Here is a 14,745-nt window from a genome sequence, read left to right as displayed (position 1 = left end):
CCTGCGTTCTGTGTTTCCACAGGGCTGCACCTTCCTACTTCTCCCCGGCTAGAACCTGCCCGTCACAGTTGAGCACCTGTTTGCCTGAAGTTGATTTCCAGAAGCAGGTAAGGACCCCAGGGGAAGGATGTCTGGACGTACGGCCCTAGAACAGTGTGGGGGAGGGGGCCTTGGGTCTCGGCTCCAGGGCTGACCGTGAAGCTAGCACATCTTGGTTTCTTTCTCCATCATCCCTGGTAATGCTCGTTGCTTCAGCTGTGTGGGTTCTTACGGTGAGCGTTGTGCTTCTGCTGATGTCTCTTAGGCTCTTAAGATGTGTGCAGTCTGAATTCTGTATTATTATATTCTACATAAGCTCTGTGAATTGCACAATTATGGCATATTTTCATGCAATTGTACTGATGTAAATGTACGTTGTAAAACACAAACATTTAAAATATATTGCACATTTTTTTTAAATGGACAAAACAAAAGGCAAGTGCTGGGGCCCATGGGGGAGTGGTGGCTTGTGTGTCCATAGGCCCCCCTGCTGCCTGGCCCCACCTAAGGTCACTCAGCATTCACAAGCAGGTACCTGACCACATATATTCCAGCTTATATAAGCATGGGTGTTGGACAGCTTTAGCTTTTAGTTTATCAATAAAAATGAGTGCAGGTGGCTGTGTTTGTATTTGCTTCCCGCCCCCCGCCCCCCAGGCCAGCTTTCAAAGCCGTTTATCAGAATGGGTCTGACGGCTGCATGTCCTGCTCTCCAGGTCTTTCTTGTACTACCTCCCGATTCTTCCAAAGTGAGGTCAGCTGCTTCCAAGCTGGAGCCCACGTGCATAGAGGTTAGGTCCCTCTAATCTCTGGGCAGGAGCGTGGTATCTTACAGACGACCTCGACACCTCCCAGGGAACGCAGCGTGGCCTCCTAGGCCACAGGCCACATCTGTCACTTTGTGTGGATCCTTCCCAGGGGTTGCGAACCCCTTCCTCACTGTCTTACCAGCCAACCTTTCTTCAACAGAGATGCAGGCTCAGAACCAACAGAAGTGTGTGTATGGGGGGCGGATGTGTCTGTGTGTCTGCAGTGAATATATGGACCTCAGTTTCTCTAAAGTGCATTTGTCCCAAGGGGATGTAATTTTCTGGGCTCACGCCCACTTTTCCCGTAACCTGTGGATATCTGTGGCACAACATGCGCTAGGCCATAAGCCTCTCCCGTCGCCTTTCATTTGGGTAGTTGTTAGTTGCCTGTTTCTTTCCGTTTTCTATTTTTTGGCTCATGTATGCCTTTCCCTGCTTAGCTTCCAGAATGTTATATCTTTTTTTGTTTGTTTTTTGTTTTGTTTTTGCTTACTGCTGTTGTTTGTTTTGTTGTGGCTGAGCTGCAGCTTGTAGGATCTTAGTTCCCCAACCGGGGATCGAACCTATGCCCTCGACGGTGAAAGCTCGGAGTCCTAACCACTGGACCACTAGGGAATGCCCAGAATGTTATATCTTAAGAGAGGGAGCAGGTCTGTCTCTGACTTGGGCAGTTAACACAGGGATTTTCTTAGGATTTAGGATAGAAGCGCCACCATCTTAGGCGGTGGGATGTTTATGGGGTCTCCCAGAGACCGTAACTGAGAAACAGTGTTAGCTTTGGCTCTCACAGCAGAGGACTGAGTGAATAGTTGTGTCCAAATTCTTTGCAGTTTGCACTTATGTGATTTAAACACATTTTAGTGGAGACCAGTTCGTGATCCCTACAGGGGAGAATAAGAATTCTCAAGTGAAGTTATCTGATGTGTGTCAAAACTGTGATGAAAGCTTAGCAGCACGTTTGTCTAGATAGGCACCAAACCCAGACACCCTGTAATACGCTCGTAGAGGACCTGAGACTGGAGGGTCGGTGTTGGGGCTGATTGTGCTTCATTCTCTTGGGTTACTTCTTTCACATTGGCACCCTGATGCAGCTTCTGTTTAGGGTGGGATCAAGTAAACTGGCCCCGACGGTCTCGACCATCACGACTGGTGTGTGGAGGGCAGGAACGCGTGCTCCCGCCGCAGTCTGGCCGACCCGCAGTCTGGCTGACCTGGCCCTGGGTGTTCCCTCTGTCAGGCCGCAGGGCGGAGTCAGCTCAAAGTGGAGCTCGAAGGATCCTAGGAAACCAGAATTTTTAGGAACGGAGTTTTCCCAAGGCAAGGAGGAATAGTTTCAGAACCGGTCTCTGCCAGGGAAGCGTGAATGGGGGGTGACCTGGCCCCGACGACACCCCAGCCCCACGGCTGGGTGTGTAAGGCCCCCTGGTAATCACAGCGTGAGTGTGGAAGGTCCCTGGGGTCGTGAGGTCACAGTGGAGCCGCACCGGTCTGGACGGGGCGCCAAGGGTAGGACTGTTGGGAGGAGCTAAGTTCCATGAAATAGACCCCATATGAAATGAACACATGCACACGCACACACACACACTCTCTCCTGTGGGTTCTGAGCCCTCCTGCCTCTGTTGGAGGAAGCTTGGCTGGTCTGGAAGGACAGTGAGGAAGCGGCTCTCGACCTCTGTGAAGCCAGCATCCCGAGGTCCTGGGATGCACCGCAAAACAAGAGACATAGCTTTGCCTGGGTAGAGCTGCCCCTAAATGGGGGAAGCTTGCTCTGGGACCAGGGACTGGGGGTGGTTTGTGACGGTAGGATCACTGTGAAGACTTGAACCAGAAGGGCCTCTGTGGGGCTCGTGTTAGGGTGTGGGGGGGGGAGGGGGATTCACCGCTGGAGCGCTGGTTCTTTTGTGTGTGGCGACACCTAGCGGCCGGTCCCTTGTTTTCCGCAAGGAGAGCGCCACCTGACCATGAGCCCTTGGACACAAGACAGAATCGGAAGACTTTGACCCCTGCAAGCCCTAACTCCCAGTTTGAAGGCTTCATGGAGCATTTCAGATGTCCACGACAGCCCAAGGCACACAAATTACTCAGGAATGAGAGTCTTTGGGAAAGCTAAACGTGGTTATAGAGACTGAGTTAGGGACTTACATTGGACCCTGAGTGATGTGGATATGGTAAGGGGGGTGGAGCCTAGACCCCGCAGGCGGTCTGGACTCTCCCTTCAGCCAACTGGTCCAGGGCTGCAGGGGACTGGGCGAGGAAAGCAGCCGCAGCCGCGGCCCTCCAGTGGGTGAGGGAGACAGTGTGAGCACCCTGCAGGTGCTCTCAGAAACTGGGACGAGGCGGGCCAAGTGCCCGAGGGGGCCTGGGCGGGCGCGTGACCTGCTTCAGTCATGCAGTCAGGAAAGGCTCCCCGTGAAGGCACCTTAATTGAGCTGAAAAGAAGCCAGTTCCAGGCCTGGGGACACCAGGGGAAAGGCTCCTTGGAGAGGAGCTTCTAGGCAGGTCCTAGAAACCGACCCGGGGCCAGGGAGACAGAGGGGAGGGGAGAGGGAGGCAGGGCCGGTCGTGCGGGGTCCTGGCAAGGATGTGAACTATATCCTGGGGTAGGTTGGAGTGGGGAGAAATGTCATCCGTTTTGGTGTTTTATTTTGTTTTGTTTTGTTTTGTTTTGTTTTGCTTTTTGGCCACGCTTTGTGGCATGTGCGATCTTAGTTCCCCGACCAGGGATTGAACCTGTGTCCCCAGCAGTGGAAGCACCGAGTCCAAACCATTGGACCGCCAGGGAATTCCCTGTGCTGGTTTTTCACTTTTTTATTTTTTGTTTTTTTAATATTTATTTATTTATTTATTACCTCCTTACTTGACTGCGCTGGGTCTTTGTTGCGGCACACAGGCTTCTCTAGTTGCGGAGCACGGGCTCTAGAGCGCTCGGGCTCAGTAGTTGTGGCACAGGGTTTGTTGCTCCGTTGCGTGTGGGATCTTAGTTCCCTGTCCAGGGACTGAACCCGCGTGCCCTGCACTGGAAGGCAGATTCGTAACCACTGGACCACCAATCCACTGTTCTGGTTTCTTATAGAGATCATTCTGGCTACTTGTGTGGGGTGGTGGAGTGGAAGGAAGTGAGAGAGGATCAACAGGAGAAGTGACCCCCCCAGAACCGAGCCTTCCCATTCGGCTGTGCCGGGACCGTAGGGCTGTCCGCTGCGCTCGTGCCCCTGGCCCTGGGGGACCGCTGGCTGCCTCTCACCAGAGGTTGTTCTGGAGAAAGCTCACCCTCATTCCCAGTTACCAGTTGTTAACTAGGCCCTTTTCTGAGCCCGGAGGAAGTGGGAAGGGAGCAGACAGAAGAGGGAGGCTGGGCTTTGGTGGTGGAAAGGAAGGCCCTATAAGGAGACAGCACCGCGTCAAGTGCACAGCTGTGTTTTGCCCTATTGTGCAGGCTTTTAGGGCTGGAGCCCCTGTTAGCTTCTGGGGACCGAGCAGTTGACAGGAGCCTCCACGCACGCTGCTGCCCAGGGCTCTGGACGCATTTCTGCGTCCACCCTTCACCTGGGAGAGCCTGCTGGTCCAGGGTTTGCTGGCCCCGAGGGATGGACGGTGCGAAGAGTGTCCTTGTCCTGAAAGCCCAGCTCCCTTGGTCCTCCGAGTGCAGCTCCTTGGCACCAGGGCCGCCGAGGCTCCACCCCCACCAGCTGCTGCGTTATTTCTGACTCATCCAGGAGTTACAAGTGTGTAACCCAAACCCCTCCACGCCCGGCTTCCTCCCCACCGGCTCCTCCTGAGGGAGGAAACCCTGGGACTTCTCTCCGGGGACCTTTCTGCAGGTCGGGTCCCTGCTGCACCTGGACGCAGCTGCCGCCCGCAGGAGCCGCCCTGTGACAGGTGGGTGGGCTTGTGAGGGCAGCGGCGGCAGCAAGCCCCGGCGGGTGTCTGTGCCCACAGCCCCGGGCTCGCCGTTCCCATCGAGGGACTCCTTGGAGCCCAGCCCAGGAGCCGGCCTCTTGAACTCGGCAGGGACTTTTGCAGAGGGAGCTGTCTTGGCTTTTGGGGGCTGGGTACTGATCCCACAGCTTCTCCAGCTACAGGCCCAGCCAGCTGCCTCTGATCACGTCGCTTTGCTCCTCGTGGAGGCTGCTTGCTCTGAAAGCCGGGGGCACTTTGGGTTTCGTGCAGCACATCTCCTGGGCTCATAGCAGGAGCCTTGCTGAGAGGTGGCTGGAAGGTAGAGCTGGCCAGAAGTCTGGGTCAGCTCAGCCCCCCAGAGCCCGGCAGCTTCACGCACAGAGGGGGCTGGCCAGCAGCGCCTGTCCCGGGGAGATGCCTGCTCAGTCTGGCTGTCGGGCCAGCAAGGGTGAGGGAGGAACGGGCGACGCGCCACCTGCTCTGGGCTCTCAGAAACGAGCCCCCGATGCCGCGTGGGCTGCCTGACCCCTTGTGCCTGTGTGCGGGTATGTCTCCTCCTGACACCGCCCTCCCCCCATGTGTCTCCTCGCTCTGCAGGCGAGCCCAGAGCTGGCCAGGGGATGAACCGCGAGGGGGCCCCCGGGAAGAGTCCGGAGGAGATGTACATTCAGCAGAAGGTCCGAGTGCTGCTCATGCTGAGGAAGATGGGCTCCAACGTGAGTGCCTTCGGGGCGTCGAGCAGCAGGCCCCCCAGGGAGGGTGTCGGATGCAGCCGGGCAGAGGGGCTGTAGCCACCTTCTGTAGCAGCCACGGTTTGGGGAGGGGGATGCCGGGCCTCTGGTTGGGCTGTGGCTGACTCAGGCTCCTGGGCACAGACCCCAGCATGTCCAATTCTGCAGGCAGTCTTCCCACCCCCGTGCCACGTTTGGGCCAGGTGGGTGAGGGTTCTAAAGGCCCTGAGCTTCCTTTCCTCCCCTCTCCCAAGAGTATTGTCTTCCAGGGGTGACCGAGGGGCAGGGCAGACACCGAGAGGGCAGCAGATGTGCAGGGGCCCTTCTCAACAGAAGAGCGAGAGGCTCTCGGAGCAGACCTGCCCTGCGCTGGAATCCCCGTCCCAGCGCTGATCCCAGTGGCAAGGGGGCCTGTGGGCCCTGTGGACCAAGTTTCAAGGGTGGGAGCAGAGGGGAGAGGGTGCTCACCCTGGAACTGAAAGGTCAGATCTCAAGAGTAGAGGCCCAGGGAGTGAAGGAGGAGGCACCCCTCGGGGATTAGGCAGGTCTGGGCAGGTGCCTCCAGGGAGCAGGTGTGAGCTGCCCCTCACCCAGCTCTCTCGCCCTTGCAGCTGACGGCCAGCGAGGAGGAGTTCCTGCGCACCTACGCGGGGGTGGTCAACAGCCAGCTCAGCCAGCTGCCCCAGCACTCCATCGACCAGGGTGAGTCGAGGGCCCGCGCAGCCAGTTGCCCCCTTCCTCGGAACAGCAAGCCGTGGTCCCTGTAGAGAGCATAGCTCTAGCCCTTCCAGTTGGGTGGTCCACGAGAGAGAGAAAGAGAGAGAGAGAGATTTGGGGCAGACAGGGAGGGGCTGCAGTTCCCCCCACCCACAGATCTGAGCCCCGGGTGGTGGCAGCGTCTAGACGTGGAGCCTCCAGAGCCTCTGGGCTGGTCCCGTCTCCTTCCCCAGGTGGGAGCCAAGGACCCAGTCAGCTAATGGGTGGATCCCTTTCTAGACCTAGAGGAGGAAGAAATGGAGGTGTTTGGGGGCCCTGTAACTGCAGAGGCTCTGGTGGTTGCATTTCTTTAGCCTTTGCCTGACCCTGGCCCACCCAGTACCCTGTTCAGGACAAGGAAACCACCGTTGTGTGCAGGGGCCTGGCCTGGGTGCGGCTGCCTGGCGGCTGCTGTGTTCCTGACCATGCCGGGGCAGGGGGCCCCACTGACCCTGGAGGTCTCATGTGCCTGAGGGAGTTATTTCTCCTTGTTTTTTTTTTTGCCGCACCACGTGGCATGTGGAACTTCCCTGACTAGGGGTCGAACGCATGTCCCCTGCAGTGGAAGCGTGGAAGCATGGAGTCTTAACCACGGGACCACAAGGGAAGTCTTTTCTTTTTGTTTTTTTGTTATTTCTCTTTTGAGTGCCCTCAGACAGTCGTAATAATGACAGTGGGTAGCACTGGGCCAGCAGGCTCGCGCTAAGGGCTTGATGCACATTGTGTCGTTTAACCTAGAGAGCTACCAGCTGTATTACTTCTACTTAGGCAAGGAAACTGGGGTTCAGAAGCAATAAGCCACTGCAGCCAGTTCATGCAGCCAGTTACTGGGCGGTGGCGGGGGCTGGGATGCAAACCTGCAGCCCGACTGCAGGGCTGGATTCGTTTCTGTCTGTCCTGGAGCCGCAGGAAGCTGCTGGGCGCTTACCGGGGGCTCCCTTTCTGGAAGCCTTATCCTGACCCCGTAGCCCAGGACCCTGACCGCTGTCTTCACCTGGTCCTTTCCGTTTGTTCTTATGACACTTGCTTGGGATGCTTGGCCATGAAATCCTGCAGCTGGTGGCCTGTCTGGTGTGAGCAGGCTCCCAGGAGCAGAGAGCTCATGGGCGTGTTTGCTGATGCCTGAAGCTAGGGAGGAGAGCAGACCTCCTGGCATGTGGGGCTGCTTTTCTTGAAGCTGCCCTTGTTCTCCTGGATGTCGCATGCAAGGCTCTGCCCTGGCGCAGGGCCCAGTTCCCTAGCTCTGACGCTGGGTGTGACTGGCCTGTGCACCCAAGTCAGCAGAAGTGTACAGGGTGTTCCAGTGGCTCCGGCAGCTCCTGGGGACAGCCACTCGCCCGGGCCACCCCCCTGCCACAGCCTGTTCTACACCAGCTGTGCTGTCTGCCACCGCTGGGGAGGAGAGAAGGGGTGTGGAGTCTGCTCCTGCCCCTGTCCTGAGATATTTCTTCTGGGAGAGGTCTGGGAGAGGTCTTTTCTCCTCCAGAGCTGATATGGGTTTCAGTACGGGTCCCCCTCCCTGGCTCCTGAAGCTTATTCACCTGAAACCCTCAGGCTTCTGAGTCCCTGGGGCATCAGTTTTTCTCCCAGCCTGGTCTTGGGTCACTGGGTTAACCTGAACTTGAGCTCCGGTGGTAAGAATGCCTCTAAGTCGAATGCTGTTAATAGGAAAAATAAAAAGAAGTGGTAGAACTGTATGTCAGTATAGAACACAGCACCACATACACCCCCCGCCCCGCCCATATACACACAGCCATGCATGTGTGTATACAACGAAAGCGAAAAGAATATTTACCGGGTTATTTATAGAAAATTTTGATAGAATGTGGAACCATGTGAGGGACTTAGACTTTCCAAGTCACATTTTTTGTAAAACTGATTTTTTAACATTGCACATACATTTCTTTTACAATAAGGGGAAGTTGTTTTTTTTCAGATTCTGAATTTTTTTTTTTTGGTTTCCTGTTTTTCCTTTTTCTAATTTTTTATTATATATTAGAGGATAGCTGACTAACAGTGTTGTGTTCATTTTAAGTGTTGGTTTCCTATTTTTCTTTTTTCTTTTTTTTCCTTTTTATTGAAGTATAGTTGATTTACGATGTTGTGTTTTTTTCTACTATACAGCAAAGTGATTCAGTTATACACATACACACATTCTTTTTTAAAATACTCTTTTCCATTATGGTTTATCGTAGGATATTGAATATAGTTCTCTGTGCTATAGAGTAGGACCTTGCTGTTTAAAGGGGAAGTTTTAAAAAGTATTTTTAAGAGAACTCTTCTTATCTTGCTTAGCTAAAGCAACAATTGAAAATAAAAATAAGCTCTGTTGAGTTATTTAAGGCCGTCACAGTGACCTCACCTGGCCTGAAACTGCTGAGAAGTGAGGAGTGAGCTGTGGGCATGTGGGTGTGATTTCGTGGCCCTGGAATCTGGGCCCTCCTGGGTGCGGGGCGTCCACAGACAGCCAGGCTGGTCTCGGGTACATCTGTCTCTGGGAAGCAGGCTCCTGGGAAGCATCTCTGGGGAGATGGTTCCCTGCTGCTGGGCTGCCCTTCAGTCTGCCCCTCACCCAGTGGTCACCTCTGACCTGAACCACATGGGGAGACCCGGGCTGCGGGAAGGCCTGAGGGTGAATTCCCCTGGGGTGTGAGCTGGAGGCGGAGGGGGTGGCAGTGCCTGGAAGAGCTGCACGGGCATACTGTGTTTTCTTTGTGCCAACAAAACAGCAGTCAGTCCAGTCTCTCTCACTGTGGAGCTTCAAGCCTGAGAGCAGGGCCTGACGTTTCTGCCCAGGCCACGGGCCCAAATGGGGCTGGGATAAAATTCTAGCCTGCCCACCTTCTCCGTTGGCAAAGCTGACCTGATGCCACAGGGCATGTTGCTGCCAGAGGCTCAGGTACCACCGAGGTGGCAGAAGCCCTGAATCAATGTTTCCAGTGCTCAGGACCCCAGCATGAAAGGCCCAGCAAGGCCTGGGAGCAGTTGGGGTGATGGGCAGAGCTGTCCCGTAGAAGCCGCGTGTGAGCGCCTTCTGCCACTAGGCGGCACTGTCCCTCAGCCAGCGCCTGTGCTTGGCTCCTCGGGAGCCCACAGCTCTTACCTGTGCTGCTCCAGCGGCCCCCCGTAGTGGGCCTGAGGCCGCCCCACCGACGGGTCCGCGCTTGGCCATCGGTCCTGGGCTCCTGCCCACCGCCTTAGACCCATGTGTTCTCCCCCTCTGGGGCTGGAGGGGTCTGGTACTGGGAGCCCGGCTTGCCCTCCCCAGACCCAGGTAGGAGAGCAGGTGGGGCATTCCCTCGCCCACCCAGGCCGCCCAGCCACCCCCATCCCATTCTTCCCTCGGGGAACATATGTTCAGTATCTGCTGGGTCCAGGAAGGTGCTGGAGATGCTGGTGCATGGCCTGCACCTTAGGGCCTCGTTGAGTGGTTCTAGCAGAGGGCCCCAGAGGCCCCCCCAGTACTGAACTGAACAGCGGGTGGACCTCCCTGGCCTGGGCTGCTCCAAGACCACCCTCGACAGCCTGCTTCTAGAAGCCCTCCTTTCTCTCCCTTGTCTTCCATGAGACCCCTCTCCCCTCACCCATTTTCTGCCTCTCTCTCTGCTCACTGTCCCCTCCCCCCCACCCTCCGGCACCTCCTTTCCTCTCATCATGATCATGCTGGCATTCTCCATATTCTGTTCTCTCCTCTCAGTGTCACACGCTCTCCCTGGGAGGTCACATAGGCTCCCGTGACTCGGTCAGAGAGCACTGGTTGACGCCTTCCAAACACACACCCTCAGCCCAGACCACCTGCCGTCCCCCAGACTTGATGTGCTGCCCTCTACTGACCATCTGGCCATACACGCCCCACACTCAGCAGGTCCAGGGTCATAACCTCTCCCCACCCTGGGATCCGTGCTCCCGCCTGGATTCACCCACAGACCCAGTGTCCTGGGGACCCACCACGGACTCCTCTCTTCCCCAAGTATCCAAGAGTTTACCAAGTTGTCTTGATCCTTCTGCGGTAATGCTCCTCCAACCTGCTCTGTCTTCTCCATCTCGGTTTGAACCCCCACTTTGGTCTGAGCCCATGCTAATTCTTGTCTCAGTCACCGGAAACAGCCCCTAACCAGCATCTCGACTTCTCATCTTGCCCTCTCTCTGCAACGTTATACCCTGTGGCCAGAGTGACGTCTGAAGGCTGCGTCAGTGGGTCTCTCCCCGACTTAGAATCTTTCAGTGGCTCCCTATTGCCTTGGGGGTAAAATCGAAGCCCTTAGCATGAGGAGCAGGACCCCCTGCCCCCCGTCCCCCACCGCCGGCAGCAGGACCTGATGCTCCACAAACAGCCACAGTGAATGGCTTTCAGCGCTCCCTCAGGCCTTGTGTGTTCATGCCTTTCCGTCCCTGCACGTGCCTCTCAGCTGCCAGGAGCCCAGCCCTGACCCCCACCCCTCTCTGCTTCCCACAGGCGGGGCCGGGCCGTCCTGTGATCTCCACTGCGCATGCGCACCTCAGCGGGGCTATCCCCACACTGTCTCCTGGTCCATCTTTTGACCAACTCTGAGCTCCTTGTGGCGTCCCTCTTTGTATGTGTGGGGCTGGGCCCCCCAGGCCCCCAGAGTGTTCTTGGGCAAATGAATGGACCAGGCTCTGGGTCTGGGAGCCCATAATCCCCTGGAAAGGCAGGAATGTGGAGCGCTGTCTCCTTGTCCCCAGGGTGGCCAAGCAGACCTGATAGCCTGGCAGGACAGACTTTGAACCAAAGGTAATCAGTGCTTCTCTGGGAAGGTGGCCTTGCTGAGAAGGCCCAGTTGTACGCTCATGGGCGGAGAGCTGTCGCTTCCAAGGCAGGCTCAACAGAATGCTGAGTTCATTCCTTTCTTGTTGTCAGTGCTGTTCTCTCCATACCATACATTGATCGTTTTTCCTGGCTATAAAAGAATACGTAGTCATTGGGAAAAGTCATTGGGAAAGATAGAAACAGCAGAAAAGCCTAGAGGATTGACGCCTACCACATAGCTAGAATCACTATTACCTTGCGTGAACGTTCCAGCAGCCTTTTAAAAATATGCATGTATTTCTGTTGCAGAGTTGAGACCATACAGTGTAGACGTTATAATATCCACTTTAACATCCAGTTTTTACTTACAATAATTTTACCGTGTCCTTAAACGATTTTCAAGAAAATACTTTAGCAGTCGCACGATATGCAGCCACGTGGCTGTGCCATTGTTTTGTGACCAATCCTTTCCTGTTGGACGTTTGTTTCTCATTTTCGCTATTATAATTAAGTTAATTTATTGAGCTCCTCCTATGTGCCAGGTTCCGTGTCAAGTAGCACATAAAGTTATCCCAGGGAATCCTCACGACAGCCCCGTGAGGCAGGTGCTGTCATGGGTCTACTTTCACGATGGAAAAACAGGCCCTGAGAGGTTAAGATGCTCCAGGCCATAGAACAGGTCACATGGGTTCAGTGTGTGTCAAACAAAGACCATCTAGAGCGGTATACAGGCCATGTCCGTTTCTAAGCAGAGCAGTGTTTTACCTGAGGAGCAGGTGACGTGTAGGCCGTTAGCATGGTATTGTAGGAGGGCATGAAAAAAATTGGAAGGGTTTGCTGCTGCTTTGTTTTTCGGGGCCTTTCACCTCCAGGCGCCTTTGAACACGCTGGTTCTGTTAGAGCGCTAGTCTCTCCCTGTCCCGGCACTGCACTGGGGACAGGTGCCCAGCGAGGGTCAGTTCCAGGCCCCAGTGCACTTGGCAAAGGCCTCCTTGTGGCCAGTCACCTGCAGAACTGCCATCCTCGAGCCATGCTTCATATAGACCCCTGTCCAGTTGTCCTGGGGCTGGAGGGACCCCATCTAGACGTGGCCCATTTTGTTCAGGAAGCCCTCGTCCTTTCTCTTCCCCTCTTCTTGGCCCTGGAGCTGCAGTGCTGGCACGCTGGCTCCCCAGGCCTGTTCCAGCCTCCGTCAGATCACACTCTTTCTCGAAGAGACTTTCCAGGGAAGGTCCCCAGCCTGAGCCAGCTGGGCGGTCCCAGGGCTCTGCTGGCTTTCCCCTGCGGAAGCCAAGGCTGCGGGCTCAGGGTCTGCTGCCAGAGAGCCTAAAATAGGTCATTTGGTCTCAGGGTTACACTGGGAACCTTGTTAAAATAGCTGTGGTCGTGGGCAAGCCCGCAGGGAGCCAGCGGCCGGAGGGGAGGGGAGAGCAGGGCCCACCCAGTGCACAGCTCTTCCAGGGACCAAGCAAGCTCACCCCTCTGCCCGTCACCCCACTTGACCCTCTCAGCGGCCCGCGGGTGGGGATACTGGCACCATCCCCGTTTTACAGCCACGTTCTTCCAGGAATCCTCTCCCACACCCTCTGGCCTCTGCTCTTTCACTTTCTCAGCCACCCTCTCTGCCCTTCCGGGGTCAGCCTCGTTCCTCCTCCGGCTTCTGAACCGCCTGTGGGTCTTTCCTCCCCTGTAGCTGTTATCACATCAGGTTGGGAGCCCACAGGGCCGGGGTCGGTGTCTCACGTTCCCCACGGTCCAGCTTTGGCAGAGTGGGGTCTGTCAGGCCCTGTGTAGACCGAGGCTGCCCCTCTGTGCGGACCGGCTGCCGGGGTTCCGGGACCCCCCTCTGCCCACGTGCGGCACCGAGGCTTCTCCCAGAGGCTCCAGGTGATAACCAGCTCTGGCCTGAAATTACAGTCAGGCCCCAGGAGAATTCCAGTCGGTGGGAGGGGAAGCTAATCTTTTTAAACTTTAATCAACATTTCCATGAGAATTACCTGTAACCTAATAATAATAAAATTGAACCAAAAAATCTCATGTACACTGAATCCAACCGAAACATCAACCAGAAGGACTTGGTATGTGATCACTTGTGTCACAGAAAAAGAAAAAAAAAAATCCCGGGATGAGGGGGAGGAATTGGGAGATTGGGATTGACATATATACACTATTGATACTGTGTTAAAATAGATAACTGAGAACCTACTGTATAGCATAGGGAACTCTACTCACTGCTCTGTGGTGACCTAAATGGGAAAGAAATCCAAAAAAGAGGGGAGATATGTGTAGGAATGGCTGATTCACTTTGCTGTACAGCAAGAAACTAACACAACATTGTAAAGCAACTATACTCCAATAAAGATTAATTAAAAAAAAAAATCCCAGGAAAGGGTAAGGCTCACACTGAAGAGCAGGGCCAGGTGCTCAGTTTGGCTTCTGGTTCTGGCCTGTGAAGGGCTGCCTTGACCATCCTTCACTGCTGTGATGGGTACTATTGTGTAGAGCTGAGAGCAGGGGCCTCCAAGCCCTGGTGCACCTCTGCATCCACCTCCCGATGCCCGGAAGAGGCAGACCTCTGCCCCAGAGAAGAGCATCAAGGGCCACTCGGACCAGCGATGCTCAGTCCTGCTCACAGTAGCCCGTTGAGCTGGATGCCAGGTGACAGCCCCCAGCCTCGAGCTGCCGGCTCAGCAGGGAGGATGGAAACAGGAGCAGACACACAAAGAATTTAGGGCACAGGACTTCCCTGGTGGTACAATGGTTAAGAATCCGCCTGCCAGTGCAAGGGACACGGGTTCGATCCCTGCTCCGGGAAGATCCCACATGCCGTGGAGCAACTAAGCCCGTGCACCACAAATACTGAGCCTGTGTTCTAGAGCCAGTGAGCCACAACTACTGAGCCCACACGCCACAACTACTGAAGGCTGCGTGCCTAGAGCCTGTGCTCCACAACAAGAAAACCCACCGCCCTGAGAAGCCCATGTACCGCAACAATGAGTGGCCCCCATTCACCACAACTAGAGAAAAACCCACACGGCAATGAAGACCCAGTGCAGCCAAAAGTAAATAAGTTAATTAATTAATTAAAAAGAAAAGAATGTAGGGCACAGATCACAGGATGACTGACCCTGAGGGAAGGGAACCCACCTAGGAAGCCCCAGAGAAAAGGTGCTGTTTGCCTGGGTCTTGGAGGATGCGCAGGAGAGTGTGTGGACAAATGGGGAGAAGGATGGTGCCGGCTGAGGGAGCCCCTGGAGCCTACCATGCCCGGGAGAGTGGACCCCCGAGGGGCTGGTGTGGGCCGTAAGTGGCTGGAAAGGCAGCCGGGCTCAGGACAGAGTTTATTCTGGAGATGAGGTCACCAGGGCCTGAAGGGGAGGGATGGGCAGGACAGCGGCTGTTCATCTAGGGTGAGCGCTGGGGAGAGGTCACAGGGCAGAGTCTGGGGCAGGGAGACAGCCAGGTGGGGATGGGGTTGGAGAAGGGGGCCAGGTGGATGGGGCCGCTGGTCTGGCATCTGCAGTGGAGGGGCCGGCAGGGGCCCTCCGAGGGGGGGCAGCGTCTGGGGGCGTCCAGGAGGGGGTGGGGGCGAGGTCAGAGCCCAGGTGTAAGGAGGGAGCCGATTTGAGCATTGGGTGTGGGTGAGACCCCCCCAGGGAAAGCGGGCAGAGTGAGGGGAGGTGGGAGCCCCATGAGCGCAGCACCAAGGCCAGCAGGGGGTGCAGGGGAGCTCCGAGAGGAG

General features: G+C 55.8%; 1 protein-coding gene across 11 annotated transcripts in view; it reads left to right on the top strand.

The window, feature by feature from the left end:
* The window catches only part of CTNNBIP1 (catenin beta interacting protein 1), a 51,832-nt gene that overhangs the window by 22,085 nt on the left and 15,002 nt on the right, over positions 1-14,745 (top strand). For 9 of the 11 annotated variants that reach the window (XR_009047514.1, XR_009047518.1, XR_009047513.1 and 6 more), the window contains 3 exons: positions 23-107; positions 5,346-5,464; positions 6,091-6,181. Coding sequence is in view for 7 of the 11 variants with exons in the window: in XM_057695880.1 (XP_057551863.1) it covers positions 5,369-5,464; positions 6,091-6,181 (187 nt within the window). In the remaining 4 variants the exon portion in view is untranslated. Of the gene's footprint in view, positions 1-22; positions 108-3,859; positions 4,728-5,345; positions 5,465-6,090; positions 6,182-14,745 lie in introns of those variants that run through there. The other 2 variants (XM_057695896.1, XM_057695849.1) reach the window with 2 other exon arrangements.

The sequence above is a fragment of the Hippopotamus amphibius genome, chromosome 1 (genome assembly GCF_030028045.1).
Source record: "Hippopotamus amphibius kiboko isolate mHipAmp2 chromosome 1, mHipAmp2.hap2, whole genome shotgun sequence".
Taxonomy (NCBI): Eukaryota; Metazoa; Chordata; class Mammalia; order Artiodactyla; family Hippopotamidae; genus Hippopotamus; species Hippopotamus amphibius.
Note: the sequence above shows the minus strand (reverse complement) of the source record. Positions and strands in the feature narration are given on the sequence as shown.